Genomic DNA, 14802 nt, shown 5'->3' on the forward strand with positions numbered 1-14802 from the left:
CAAGTTCAATTTTTAATATATGGAGGTATCTCAAAGGCTGTCCAGAAAAAAATATCAGGGTTCTAGATATTGGATTGAGTAAAAAGAGTGGAGAATATCTGAGGCCTTGGCAATAGAGATCACCAAATTAACAACGGTCTTTTGTTTTCCTTCTGATCAGAAATGTTAAGTTCATCTAAAAGTATCCACTTTGCTTTCAATAGATGCTGTCACTTGTTATCTGATTTAATTAGTAAATTTTAATTTAATTTATACTCTCAATAAACAACTCAGAAGCACAAAACTAATAGCAGAGTCACACTTTGATAAGATAATGTTTATTTAGTAATGTCCAACAAGTAGCGAAAGTAAAAAAGAATATTTTTTAAAATGTATAATTTATATTTATATAAATACTTTAAAGGAGAAAAGCTGAACACATAGGGTGACAATAGAAGGATGTATACATTTAAGTTTGCAGTCTATCTTATAGCCTGACAAGTTAGATAAATGTATGTAGATGCATATATCTTGTTCATGAGTTTGCCTAACTAAGACCCAAGGATAAGTTTGGGGCATCTGTACAATAATTCTGAACCCCCATGGAGTTTGCGGTATCTCGCCACTGCAGTCATGTTGATTTTGTTTTTCTTTTTCAAAATTCCACTACCAGCATATTTGAAAGTTACCAAAAGTTGTAATCAGGTGCTTTGGGCCTCAGTTTATTCATTAGTAAGGTAAGAGGAACCCTGCTGATGTGTTCTGCTTCTTCTGAATTAAAAAACTAGTGATCCCCAGGAACCTCCAGACACATACAAATGTCCAAGGGCTGATAGAGGCTGGTCATCTCTGCATAAGGGGTAGTTTTCTGTTTAGCTTCTTTCTTTTGGAAAGGAGTCAACTTGTCTGAAATGGAGCCAGTTTACGACACCAGTGCACTTAATTAATAAGCTTCCATTTGTGTAGATATAGCTTGTTTTCCATGTAGACAGAAAACAGATTTCAAGTTGGAGAACTATATGTTTCATCAGATCTCAGAATTTGAAGTTCAGAGTTGAGTCACTGAAAAAGAGTGCTCCACAGAGAACCCTTAGGTCAATCCTCAATCTATGGTGAAATATTTATATGGCAATACTCTCAGTATGACCTTGGACTTCACCATGTCATTCATTACAGTGACCTTTTCTTGAAATTTCACAAGTGTATAACAAGATGAGCACAATATGATACTGTTTACACAGGAAGATCTGTATCTGATTTCTGAAATTTATAGAAGTTTTGACATGTAGTAAATGTGTAGTAAATGTGTGTAGTAAACATGTAAAAGAAAAAGTCATCCCTAAGTACTCTCCTGAGCTTACCTTGATTCCAGGTTTACAGTTAATCATATCCTTCATGAAAACAAAGACAGATATAACTGACCTTATTTGACCACAGAAAATACATGAGACTCAGAGGAGGATAATAATTCTTCGTAATCTTTCTTATATTCATTTGATGGTGGGTGGCTGCAGTTTGCCTCTGCAGGTGGGATTCTCAAGGGACACGTTACATCTTCCCTCCGCTGGTGTTTGGCTTTAAGTCTTAGAGGAAAGACGAGTTGCTGTGAGGACAGTTGTTGTGACAGGTGCAGGTCCCGATGACCATCACTGGCTTCTTGAGGATCTGCCCTGGGGAGCACTGGAACTCCACCTGGATGGTTTTGGTGTTGTGGGGAGTGCAGCATCGGCCATCGCTACAGATCCCACAGAACCTGGGCTTGTAGGTGTTCAGGCTTGTGCAGTTCTCAAACTGCAGGTGGATGGCTTTGATTGACTTGATGCTACGGAGACACTTTTTTCCTTTCTAAGAAAGAAAAGGAGAGATGCATGAAATGGCCATCTTTCCTCTGAGAGACCCATTTAGGCATATGGAATAACTTGCTAGTTGCCTACCCAATATCTGTTGCTCTTTCTTCTTTGCTCACAGAATGTTAATTTTGTTCTAGCAGTGTGGTCCACTACAAGTATTGCTTCCCCTAGAATATCTGGGAGCTTGTGGCAAAGTTCTGGGCCATGATACATAAACCAAGAGATTCTGGGAAATTCTTTGCCCTTCAGACAGGTACAGTTCTTAACTGCTTCCTGCATTCATCTGCCTTCCTACCTAGAATGCATATACATGATAAAGAAAGTTTCTTTTTCAAGCCATCATAAGAAAACCAGCATTAGTTTTAGTCTGATACATTCTTTAGGTGTTATAAAGAGAAATGGAATAAATATGGCATCACTGCAAGCCTACTAATGTTTCAGATTTTTTCAGACATTAACTCACTTAACCTTATTAGCAACATTCACTCATACAAGGAGCAATTATTCATGTAAAGAGCAATTGTCCAAGTTTTATAGATGAGTAAATGGAGTCTCAGAAGGCTGAAGTGATCAGAAGACTAGTAACTGAATTTGTCTGACACAAAGCTCATTTTTTCTGCTGATATTACACTGTGACCTCAAGAAAGTTTAAGACAGTGGGATTAAAGGTTATTTTCCATGAAGGCATGGTAAGTAGGGAACTTATTCAACATTCCATTAGTAATTACTGATGAAGAACCCCAATACTGATAATGCAGTAAGACACCGATTATATGTTAATTTCCCACCTAGATTTCTTCGCCTAATCTGTCACAATTCTCCACTGCTTTTCACCTTTTTAGGCACAGTCCATAAATCGTGGAGTGATGAGACTTGGAATTCTCTAAAATCAGTAGCTCTAAAGCTTTAAGAGTGCATGAAAATGTACTAAACATTGCTAAAACACACATTGTTGGGTCTTAAACCCAGGGTTTTGATTCAGTAGATCTGATGTGGATCCCTGTAATTTGCAATTCTAAAAAGTTCTTAGATGATGCTGCTGGTCTGGGGACCACACTTACAGAAGCACTGTTTCATATTTAAGAATCTTTCAGTGACAAGGAAGTAATGATTATTGAGCTAGCATTTCCCTAGATTCTGAGCACATTTCTGGACTTCTAATGAAATATATATATATACACACTATAAATAAATATCTTAAATATAATATCTCATAATATTAAACTGGGTGCAATATTATATTTTTTATAAGAAAAACTATAAATTCTGGAAAAAGAAACAGTAGAAAAAGCAAAATATTAAAGCCATGGCATGGAAAAACCTTATGGAATAAAGTACTATGTTCTTGACAGTACTTAAAGGCTCTTGCTTTTTCTTTGTTGATATTTAATACTTAGTGTATGTTTTTGCCAATATAAACCAAAAGGCACAAGGTCTGCAGCATTTGTGTGTGTGTGACTGAGTGAGAGAGAGAGAGATGAAGGGACAGAAACAGACAGGAAGGTTTTTCTAGGTGTTCTTTCTAAACTAGTAGAAGAAGCATAAAGTTAGAATGGATCTTAAAAAGTCAGAGAGTTAAGTAGCCATATAACAATGCAACCACTAGAGACTCTTATTTTACCAATAACAGAAATAATAGTTAATATCAAGTAATGATATGTATATTAATACGGTAATCTATGCTTCCCAGGTGGCGCTAGTGGTAAAGAATCCACCTGCAGTGCAGGAGATGTAAGAGCCCCAGAGTTCAATCCCTGGGTAGGGAAGATTCCCTAGAGGAGGAAATGGCAACCCACTCCAGTATTCTTAGAGAATCCCACGGACAGAGGAACCCAGTGGGCTACAGTCCATGGGTCGCAAAGAGTCAGACTCAGCTGAGCATCTGAGAGCCAGGGCAGCAATCTATGCCCAGCACTTTGCAGATACATAGAATTTAATCTTCATGACAACTCTGTGTAAGGAACTGTAGCTACTGTTAATGTCTCTGTTATGTAAGGGAAGGAACTGAGGCTTAAAGGTTAAGAAAATCACCCAAGTCCCACAGCTAATATGAGAAGCCAGGATTTAAAGTCAGGCTGTCTGGCTCCAGAGTTGTACTCTTAAGCATGAGATGATATTGCCTCAGTGGAGAGATATGTAAATCTTTCATTGCTAGGGACTGTTTTATTTTGGCTTTAGGTTTGTACAAGGGTCCATCAACTAGTTTCATTTGAGTATTGCATTTATCTGATCTCGGGGTCTGCTAACAAGGACTGTGATGTCATCAGGAACCAATGAGAGCTTCTGAACTGCATGCCTTCTGCTCAGCATTAACACACTGATTTGATATCATTCCAGCAAAAAAAGGAAAACAATGTGCTATTTTATTTGGCACGTATCACTTCTTCCTGGCAAATGTACTGGTGGCACTAGGCTTTTTGAAAGACTGAAAATAATTCCCAGACACCCATTCATTTATTCATCCACAGTTGTTTATCAAGCACACAGTACATTCCGGGTAGGATGTGGAGGACGGAAGGATTTGGAAGGCAGATGTGGTCCCTACTCTGTTGCTCCTTTCAGACTAAACCTAAAGGGTGAAGACAACTGGCCTCAGAAATGACCTCTCTAAAATCAAGCATGCTTGATCACTGAGTAACTGTGTTTTTCCAGGATGAAATGAGATTTGCCAGACTTGTCTCAATTGGGGACAGTATTGGAGTTGTCCAACCTCTCCCTCTTTTTTCTTTTTTGGTGGCACCACGTGGCATGTAGATCTTAGTTCCCTGACCCGGGATTGAATCCGTGCCCCCTGTAATGGAAGCATGGAGTCTTAACCACTGGACCACCGGGACGTTCCTGACCTCTCCCTCTTTACCTGCTGTGAGTTCCTTAGGATATTTCAATGCATTAAAGAGAGAGAGAGAAAAAAAAAAAAGGGTAAACTCCTCTATCCTCTACTGGAGCTGACTGCAGAGTCAACTAACATCACAGAGACTTGCTAAGGCACAGGGCCCAATGAGCAAGGCCACCTCCTCTGTCACGGGAGGCTTCCCCCAGGCTTGTACCTTGTCTGTTGGCTGCCTGTGCTCTTGGTCACAGGGCCGCACCATGCAGAGCCGGGTCTGCTTCACCATTTCACAGTGAGGATTCCTGTTGGTGACTCGGGTGGAAAAACCCATGCCACAGCTCTTGGAACATGCACTCCACTCTGTGGTCTGTTCGATGCAGTTGATACTTGAGTCTGAGACTGCAACTCCTAGAGTGGCTTCTGTCCTGTAGGCTATGGGATTTTGGAAAAAAGACAGCACTATTGAGTGAAACATGGGGATGGCAGAGTGGTCCTTTCAACCGTCATTAGAAAAAGCATCTCATCCAATCGGGTACCTGCTCAACTCAGGTGCTTTCAGGGGACAGACTGGAACTCTGTATTTATAAGCCCCAAACAGGTGGCACAATGCCTAGCACACAGTTGACCTTCAAGAAATCTTTGTAGAATGACTGTCCAATTTGTTCATGAGACGTTTAGGAGAACCTGTCTTTGAGAAGCTTAGTAGTTTTAAGAATATAGCACTGTATAGCATCAACAACCATTCCATAAACTGTACTGAAATCACATGATTTCAACATATGATTTTTGTCTAGAAAGATGATCAGTTAAAAATTGTAATTGGATGAGAAAGTAGAACCAACCAACTCAAAATAGTGATGAAAGTAAAACTCTGCCTTAGGGAGGTGCAACTGGTTGTCTGGGTTGTGGGATACAGTCACTTTCAGACAGTTCAGTCTCAACACTTAATATGCTGGCCTTAATATGCTGGGCACATCTCCTCCCTTACATGGCGATTTTCCTATCTGTAAGGCATGGCTGATAATTCCTCACTTCAGAAAGACTGTAAATTTCTGTGTCCTGCCAGTGTAAATAATCTGGCTGACTAATGGCTTCTAAAATATTCTCTACTGGATCTTGAATTTTTGCTCTTCCAAAAAAAAAAAAAAAAAAAATCATCTCCTTTATGAGTCAAAGCAAAAGGAAAAGCAAACAAAGATCCTAAAGTGTCACTTGATCCTTCCTGCAGCATCTAGAAAGGTGGCATTTCTCTGTGACACTTGTGCAGGGATGGCATTCCTTAGGGGAGATAGTCTTAAGAGTGCATAGGTAGTTGACAGAATCCGGAGAAGAAAGAGCTGTCACCAGGCCCTTCGCATGACCTAAAAGGCATTCCCCTTGAATTGATAGCCTTCCCCATTGGCTCACATGGTAAAAAATCTTCCTGCCATGTGGGAAACCTGGGTTCAATCCCTGGGTTGGGAAGATCCCCTGGGGAAGGGAATGGCTAACCGCTCCCATAGTCTTGGCTGGAGAATTCCATGGACAGAGGAGCCTGGAGAGCTACAGTCCATGGGGCTGCAAAGAGTTGGACATGACTGAGTGACTCACATAAATTGACTCTAGCCATAAATATAGAAGCTATATCAATTGTGTGTTTTGCATAAAGTTTCCAAAACATACCTTTGCAATGTTAACAAGGGTCAAGTGAGACAGACTAAAATATAAATAGTAGTCATGTAATAAGACTACAAAAATTACTCCTATGACTCAAAAGAACGACTGAACATGACTCTTCTTCAGGAGAGGCTGTGTGCATACTTCCATAACTTGGCTGGGATTCCCACACGTGATGTGTCTAATCTCCGTGGGCCAGCTGGACTCCACGAATGAATGGCCAGAAACTGAAGCCGGTTTCTCACTGCAAATCCCAGAGAGCACACGTCCTTCCTGCCTGCATTTCCTCCTGTGCTGGGGCTGTTAAATTCAGGTATGTTGAATTTCTCACCTGGAAGGGTCTGGAGGCCCCCTAATGTCCCCGTCTCTTTGGAGTCACAGATCCACTTTTCACAGCACTCCCCCGGCACTTTAACTTTTCTGGGAGCTGGGCAGTCGGGCTGGGGCAGTAGCAAGTCCTCTTCACAGCGGGGCACACAGCCAACCTGTCCATCTTGGCAGGCGCACTGGTATTTGCAACTTGGCTGGAAGGTCTCCCCACTCTGGTAGATGACTCCATCGAACACACAGTTGTCTCCTTCTACCGCTAGAATCATGGGGAAGAAGACCAGAGAGGGAAGGGGCTTCCCTGGTGGCTCAGACATTAAAACACCTGCCTGCAATGCAGGAGATCTGAGTTCGATCCCTGGGTCGGGAAGGTCCCCTGGAGAAGGAAATGGCTACCCCCCTCCAGTACTCTTGCCTGGGAAATCCCATGGACAGAGGAGCTTGGTGGGCTACAGTGATTATTAATGGGGTGGTGAAGAGTCTTGGGGAAGAAGAGCAGAGAGGGAAGGGGAAAGGAAAAAAAAAAAGAACAGGATGCACTGGAGAAGCTATAGAAGATGCACAGCACATGTTCCAAACCCCAATTCATTCTTTCTCTAGTTGAAGGCATCTGGTTGCTGATCTGTCACCAGTAGAGAGATGTCCTCATGGAGCTTCCCAGAGGAAGAAGAGACACTCAAGACCACCCAGTCCTGACACTCATGTTACTGATGAAGGAAGAGGGGCCAAACCATGAAGTGACACTCCCAAGGTCCCACAGCTTTTGCTCCCAATGAAAAGGTCGTTTTGCAAGAACCTCCTTAGATTCTCCTATTCCAGGAGCTCAGAATTAAAAAGGAAAACAGAGCACTTCAGTCTCCAAACAGGTTAACTGGACAGACTGGGAAGGGCTTCAGATTCTTTAGCATTCCAGCGCAATAAATCATTGCTAGTTTAGAAAAGAAGCTAAAAGACTATCCCAAGCCCCCTCATCCAGGGAGGTGGGGACAGCCTCCAACTAAATGGTGCACCAGGTGGGAAACTGATCCCCAACTGATTGAGTTTCACCAGCTTGATTTTACTCACAACTCATAGAGGGGTTCCATAGGTCCCAGGAGAGTAGGGGCTGCTTTGGCTCAAATGGGACAATGACAGGTGTGAAAACAAACGTGAATGGCTACAGCTGGGGGAACTCTGAGCCTGTGAGTAAGCCCAAGTTTCCATCACCCCCCAAGCGTCCCCTGGAAATGTGGATAGGAAATGACTTCACTGGCCCTTAACTCTGCTCTGCTCCCAGTCTATTTGGATTCTTCTCTAGGGAGGCAAGTGACCAACGCTTCTCACCTCCACGGGAGGGCAGGTTTCCTTCGAGCTTCTGGCTCTCCTCCAAACCCCACGCGACCCCAGACCATCCCTGGCACAGGCGCTCCATAAACATCAACTAAGGCATCACTATTAGTATTTGCGCATCACCCTCTGGGAACAAAGAGAAGAGGAGAGGAAAGAGGGGACAGCTCCGCTATCGAGAGACAGGAGGTCAGGTGGCGGGATGGGGGCAGGTTTACCCATGCAGATGCCAGTCTGGGCGCTGGGGTCCGCTCTGCGGTCACAGAAGAGGCCGCGGCTCTCCTCGCACGGCAGCAGCACCGAGCAGCTCTCGCCGCGCTGGCGAGCGCAGACCAGGCAGCAGGAGCAGTCGTCCAGCACCGCTCTAACCCCGGGGGCGCAGGTCGGCGGCTTTGGGGGGCACGTGGCCGGGCAAGAGGAGGGGCAACGCTCAGCCGCAGCGACCTGCGGGCGGGAAAGACCAGAAGGAGAAACTTCTCATCAGGGTCGCTGGAAAGTCCAGTGAGCCAGGGATCGAGCCGGGGCTTTGCTCAGAAAGTGACCAGAGGCACCTGGTGAGTGCGCCACTCACCTGTCCCAGGAGATGGAGGAGCAGGAAAGCCAGGCAGAGGCACTGCTTGGGCAGATCGAGACTCGAGCTCTGCGCACCCTGCATGTTCAGGCTTTCCCCTGTCGCTCTCATAGGCCTTTTCCAGGTCGGAGATTGGCTCCGCTCGCCCCGCTCCAGGTCGGGCTCGCCCCGGGCCAGCGCCACAGCGCAGGTTTTATAGCGCGCTCCTGGGACGCGCACAAGCCGGTTGGCTGCAGCTCAGGCAGGAGGCGGGGGGACCGGCGGGGTGGGAATGGAACGAACCCCGGGGTTGCCATAGCAATTGGCCGTGGGTGCCGCTCTCCTTTGGGCGCGGCCCCCGGGCCTGCGTGTGCCTGTGTGTGGCGACTGGCTTTTCCCAGAGCTCCGGGCGGGGCTGGGTGGAGGCCCGGGGCCAGGACCCAGAGCTCGCCGAGCGCGTGGGAAGGAAACGCCCGTTTCCTCCTGGAAGCGGCTGCGCCTTCCCCCAGGACTAAGACACCGCCACTCCCCATCACGCTTCTCCGCCTGGCGGTTTCCAGCCGGGTTGCAAACGTGGGGCTCCCCTAAAGGGGTGTCTGATGTTTGCGACCATCTGTGGGGGGTTGGCGAGAGGCCCAGGAGTTTAGTCATAAAGGAAGCACATGCAAGTTTGTCACAGTTTAGGGCACGCTCGCTCTGAGTGTGGAGAGCTGGGGAGGGGGGAGGGAGGAAAGGGGGAAACAGAGAAGGGAGAAAGTGCGGGGCGGGGGTGCGGGGGTGGGCAGAAAATATAAGTCTTAGAGTTAGGATGGGGGATGCTATTTGCCAAAAGGCAAAGTTTTTGTTGTTGTTGTTGTTAATTTGTATTTATTTGGCTGAAACAGATCTTAGGTGCAGCTTGCGGTATCTTACATTGCGGCATGTGGGATCTAGTTCCCAGGGACCAGGGTTCAAAGCCCCGGCCCCAGAGAGTTAGCCACTGAACCACTACGGAAGTCCTAAGGTAGAGTTCTTTTGACTAATCATTTCAAGCCCTGCTGATTCTTAAACCCCCAAATCTGCAGGTTTGGTAGAAATACAAGTAAAACATAATAGAATGAAAATATGAGAGCCTGAGGGACATAAAAAATGTCCTTTCTTATAGAGAAAAACCTTGAACCACCTGTGGTATCGTGCCTCCCATGAAAGGGCATCTGTCAGAATATAAGAGCCTGTGAGGGTGTTTAAGATGGCTTCAGCTCAGGCCCTGTCAAAACCTCAGCAAATTAAGGAAGGACTGGGAAAGATACTTCCTTTCCTGAGCTGGCATTCCAGCACATCAAATCCTTCTTCCACCTGGCACCTACTTTCAAAAAATTCAAAAAATGACTGCTGGGAAACTCTTGTCATCTCTCATGAGAAAGAACAGTTTGCCCCAAAGGTGACAGTGTTAGACAGTTTTCTTAAAATCTCTGTCCTGTATTTCAGCTTTGCTGCTGCCTCTGGGATCACCGTGTCCACCTCCTTTGGGGTAGCCCTGTTGCAAAGCCACTTTTCAGGAAAATTATACTGGTTTGTGATGGAACTTTAGGCTTTGAAAGGAAGCAAATTTCCTCTACATCATCCATCTCCAGCATGAAGGAAATCAAAGGCAGTCTGCCCCCTGCCACACCTACCTCCCAGGATGAAATCATCCCCAGCCCCTTCAGAGTAGTTCTCCGAACAGCTTAAGACTGCTATTACCTACTTCTGAGCCTCCATGAGTTCCGCTTTCTTTGAGGAAATGCAGACTGATTAGGAAAGCTTGGTGAGAGGCTGAACCTTTACTTTGTGCCACGTCGGGGACACTCAGTACACTCTTCAAGTTGATGGGCTTCGTGAGTCATCTGGCACAGCAATGCTTCCACCTGGTTGTACATCAGAATTAACCAGGGTGTATTTTGAAAGAGGTATATTTTTGTTCATAAGGATTTTTAAAAATTGAAGTATAGTCAGTTTACAATGTTGTGATAGCTTCAAGTGTACAACAAAGTGATTCAGCCATATGTATGTATATATTTATATGTATTTATACATACATTTCCATATATATACACATTATATATATATATATACATACTATCTTTCATATTCCTTTCCTTTATAGGTTATCACAAGATGTTAAGTATAGTTGCTTGTGTTATACGGTAGGTCTTTGTTGTTTAGCTGTTTTATACGTAGTAGTGTATAAATGTCAATCCTAGCCTCCTAATTTATCCACCCCCACCCCCTTTCCCTTTGGTAACCGTAAGTTTGTCTTCTGTGTCTGTGAGTCTCTGCTTTGGATATAAGTTCATCTGTGTCATTTTTTTCTTGTAGAGTTCACATTTAAACAATATCAAATGGCATCTGTCTGTCGCTATCTGGCTTGCTTCACTTGATACAATAATCTCTAGGTCCATCCATGCTGCTACACATGGAGTGATTTCATTATCTTTATGGCTGAGTAATATTCCATTGTATATGAAAAATATGGATTCTTGGACCCCCACCCTCAACCCACTCAAGTTGGATTTTCTGGTGAAGGCTCTTGGTAGACAACATTTCAATGTATTGAATACTTGGAAATGGGAACTGGCTTTGGGAAACCTTGATATGGAACCAGTAGGAGTATAGCTAACCAGGAGGCAGGAATACTGGCTAAATTTTCAATGTATGAATTGACAGAAGAAGGAGAAATTGGCAGCACTAAGATTGGGTTGACTCTTCTTGGAAAGGGGGAGGTTGAGAAGAGAAATTTAACTGTGAGACAAGGAGGATGTCAAGTCATTGCTAATGTGTGTTACAGTTCACACAGTCTCTTGATTGCTGCAGGTGATAAAAACCAAACGAGCTAGTTTCAGAAAGACAAATTTATTAGGCAGAGCCTGTGGTATTTCACATAAAAACGACGTGGAAACGGTGCTGCTCAACCTCAGAGACAACTAAGGTCAGGTCCTTGGAGCTATGAGGACTCCATCCTTCTATCTAAATTTTCCTTCTCTTTGTGTCAGCTTCTGTCTGTCCCACCACGGACCAGCTTCTAACATTTAAGAAAAGTGTCATCCTTAAGTTCTCCCTAATCTCTTACATTATGATCCTGTCACCAGAGAAGGAATGTCCAGTCTGTAATCTCCTAGATACAGACATAGATGCAGGAGATAGATGCTCCTGGTTAAGGACCTCTGCATGAAAACAGCTGGCAATTGAGAGTGGATCCATCTGATGACAACATGTCAGGTCCTGCGTGGCCACCTTCAGAATAACGTCTCTGGACTCCTCCTTGCTAGGAGAGATTTCATCCTCTCTGAAGGCCCAGCATCTCTTGCTTTTCTCTTATATCTCTTAACTTATTGAGTAATAATGATGTGCCTGTTTCTGTATCTATCTCCCTCTCCCGCCTGGGAGCCTTTGCGGACAGGGAGCAGGTCATATTCTCCATAATATTCCCAGCATCTACTTCAAGGACAGGTACGTGATCAGTTGGTTTAGGACCTTTTGAGACACTGCTAGCCTCACTTAAAGTTTTGTCATTTGTCACTGTTTTGCATACGAGGAGGTAAGAAAGAGGTAGAGGCCGTTTGTTTCTTGGCATCAGTAGAGGCTGTGTTGGTTTTATCAGTCATTACCCGTCTGCCCCTGACACGCACCTTTTCTTAAGTCTTTCTTGGCACGCAGCGTCTAAAGGATGGCACACAGGCTGATGATCCCTTGTTTGAAATAAACCATGTGTCAGCTGAGTTGCTGGGGAAGTTAAAGTAAAAGTGTGAGTTGCTCAGTCATGTCTGACTCTTTGTGACACCGTGGACTTTAGCCCAGGCTCCTCTGTCCATGGAATTCTCCAGGCAAGAATACTAGAGTAGGTTGCTGTTTCCTTCTCCAGGGGATCTGCCTGACCCAGGGATGGAACCTGGGTCTCCTGCATTGCAGACAGGTTCTTTACCACGTGAGCCACCAGGGAAGCCCCTGGGGAAGTTAGGAGAAACTGTAATAGACACTTCTCATAAATCTTGGCAGCCAACCAAGATGACAACTCCACTGGGTTAGAAGGTGCAAGGACTGTGTTTATTTAACTTTTCCGCTTTCATTTCTTTCTCTCCTCCCTTTCCCTTATCCTAGATGTGGCACCAGAGACTCCTTTCTCCTTCTCTGTTAATGGATTTTTCTTTTTATGACTTACCAGTCAGTGCTCCTACATTTAGAGAATACATATAGAGAACTTCCTGCATTTTATAAAGGCTTACATTGTTGTTGTTTTATCTTTTTTATTATGATAAAAGATGTAAAATATACTGGCACTGGTTTCTGTAGCAGGCAAGAGAAATGTAAAGCACAGAATCCCATATTAAAAATGAAACCAGTAAAAGGCTGGGACTGCTGTCACCCACAGCACAACTCCGTCTCTCCCCTTTCCTCAGTGAGCACGTTCTCTGTAAGCTCACAGACATTCACTGCGCTAAGTGAACTGTTATGCCCACCCACATGATACTTAGGTCCCATATTGTGCCTCGTAAGTCAGCCTCACAGCTTGTTAAACATTTTGTTGCTCTTTTCTGAATTTCCTTCATAGGTCCCTTTTCTGGGGCCTCGGGGACTTGGTAGAACACAAGGTAATTCCGAGTATATGTTAGGCAAGCCAGCCCTACATGATGTCCAATTATATGGCTAATTCCAACCACACCCTCTTGTTTTTCTGACAACTCTCTTGACTTCTTGCTTTTTCAGAAACAATGAGGGGCAGAGAAGGAACTAGTGTTATCCCCTTTGGAAACATCTTCTTATTGCCCACATTTTATTTTTAGTGCATTTATTATTTAAAAAACCCAAATCTAAAGGTTTTAAAAAAAAAAAAAAAGACATACTAGAAATTACAGAGAAATTTGAGAAATAAGTTTCTTTCTCACACTGCTAATGACCTCCTTCTAGGGAGATGAGCTTTGGGGGAATCAAATAATTATTTTAAGTGTTTTGAACTGGAGTGGAGTCTATCAAGTCTGCCGATGTGCATACCACATTCCCAGCCCACTGGCACCAGTAGTGCCCTTTCCTGCACTCAGCTGAAGAAAGTGGCCACCAGCCATCCTTTCCGTGTGACTTCTGTATGGCTTGTGACAGCTGGGTAGACTGAACACCATTCTGCTTCATGGACTAGAATCCTTTAGACCAGAAACTGGTGTCAGAAACAAAGGCATATACCTATGGCGGGCGTGTTAGCCATGCCTCAGGGGTGCTCCCACTGGGTGATGGTGGGTCTAGCCCACAAATGCCAGTGGCCAAGGGAACAAGGAGAAGAGAAGTAGTATCACCTGAATACAAAGTTTTGAATAACTTTTAATGATTGTTCCTGGAGAAAGGAAAAATTAGATTCTTTTTTGGGTGCGTCTCTATTCCAAATGCTATCTCAGAGTATTAAAAAAAACTCATACAGCCTCTCCCACCAATCTCTGAAATCTCAGCAACAAAACACAGACTTACAGGAGAGACATGGCCACAAAACAGTGTTGTGTTTGCTGATGTGAATGTTCATGTCGTCCAATTCATGAAATGATAATTATTTTATTCTTCATGACATGAATCAAAGATGAATAAGATGTTTTGTTTTTTCAAGAACCTGATAACCTAGTAGGAAAATGAAGTAAAAAAAAAAAAAAAAACTACTGCGTAAGGCAGAATGTGATAACTCCTGTAAATAAACAAAGGCAAAGTAACATAGAAACATAAAGGAAGATGAAATTAGTCTCTCTGCTGTGAGAGCAGGAGTGTAGTGCAGACCGGAAAGGGATAGTAGTAAAAACGGTAATCCCTTTTTCATTGTTTGTCTTTTTACTAAACGCTGAAGAATAAATGACATTAAGTTGAATAAAGCATGGATGAAATTTGGAAATCTGGAGATGTGGGCTGAACAGAGACAATTGAACAAAGGCATAAGGATGGGAAAATTCAGAACTTGTTCAGGAAATTAAGAATGATTTAATTTATCTGAAACATGGGAAGGTCATGGGAAATGAGTTTGGAAAAGTGGACCACAGCTGCCAGCTCTTGGAAGAATATAAATGCCAAATTCTCAAGTTTAATTAAAAAAAATCTATCTATCACCTATCTCTCATTCTCTACTTATCAGCAAGGAGTTGTAAAGCAGAGCTATATTTAGGAACATTATCCTTTAAGAGTTTGATTATAGGAGGAAATGACCAGAGGTAAGTACTGCAGTTTAGACATTGTTGCAGTTCAACGAGAGACAATGAGGACTTGAACTTGCAGAATGGCAATGGGAATGGAAAGAGGAG

At 43.7% G+C, this 14802-nt stretch overlaps 1 protein-coding gene across 1 annotated transcript; it reads right to left on the bottom strand.

Annotated features, from left to right (window-relative positions):
- Window positions 1-295: 295 nt before the first annotated feature.
- On the bottom strand, window positions 296-8894 carry CCN3 (cellular communication network factor 3). The gene is made up of 5 exons (XM_027561260.1): window positions 8540-8894; window positions 8187-8412; window positions 6647-6901; window positions 4877-5091; window positions 296-1824 (listed from the first exon to the last, which is right to left on the bottom strand). The coding sequence occupies exons 1-5, from the start codon at window positions 8648-8650 to the stop codon at window positions 1564-1566; spliced, it is 1068 nt and encodes a 355-aa protein (XP_027417061.1). The 5' UTR covers window positions 8651-8894; the 3' UTR covers window positions 296-1563.
- Between the last annotated feature and the right edge of the window lie 5908 nt (window positions 8895-14802).

This window comes from Bos indicus x Bos taurus, chromosome 14 (genome assembly GCF_003369695.1).
Source record: "Bos indicus x Bos taurus breed Angus x Brahman F1 hybrid chromosome 14, Bos_hybrid_MaternalHap_v2.0, whole genome shotgun sequence".
NCBI lineage: Eukaryota > Metazoa > Chordata > Mammalia > Artiodactyla > Bovidae > Bos > Bos indicus x Bos taurus.

What these genes read in the sequence shown, in the direction of transcription:
- CCN3 (XM_027561260.1), bottom strand. Translation starts at nt 8,650, where the DNA reads ATGAGAGCGACAGGGGAAAGCCTGAACATGCAGGGTGCGCAGAGCTCG. An exon ending in GGGCCTCCAGACCCTTCCAG is followed by an intron (nt 5,092 to 6,646) that starts GTGAGAAATTCA and finishes AAAATCCCATAG; the next exon opens with CCTACAGGACAGAAGCCACT. An exon ending in ACAGGCAGCCAACAGACAAG is followed by an intron (nt 1,825 to 4,876) that starts GTACAAGCCTGG and finishes TTTCTTTCTTAG; the next exon opens with AAAGGAAAAAAGTGTCTCCG.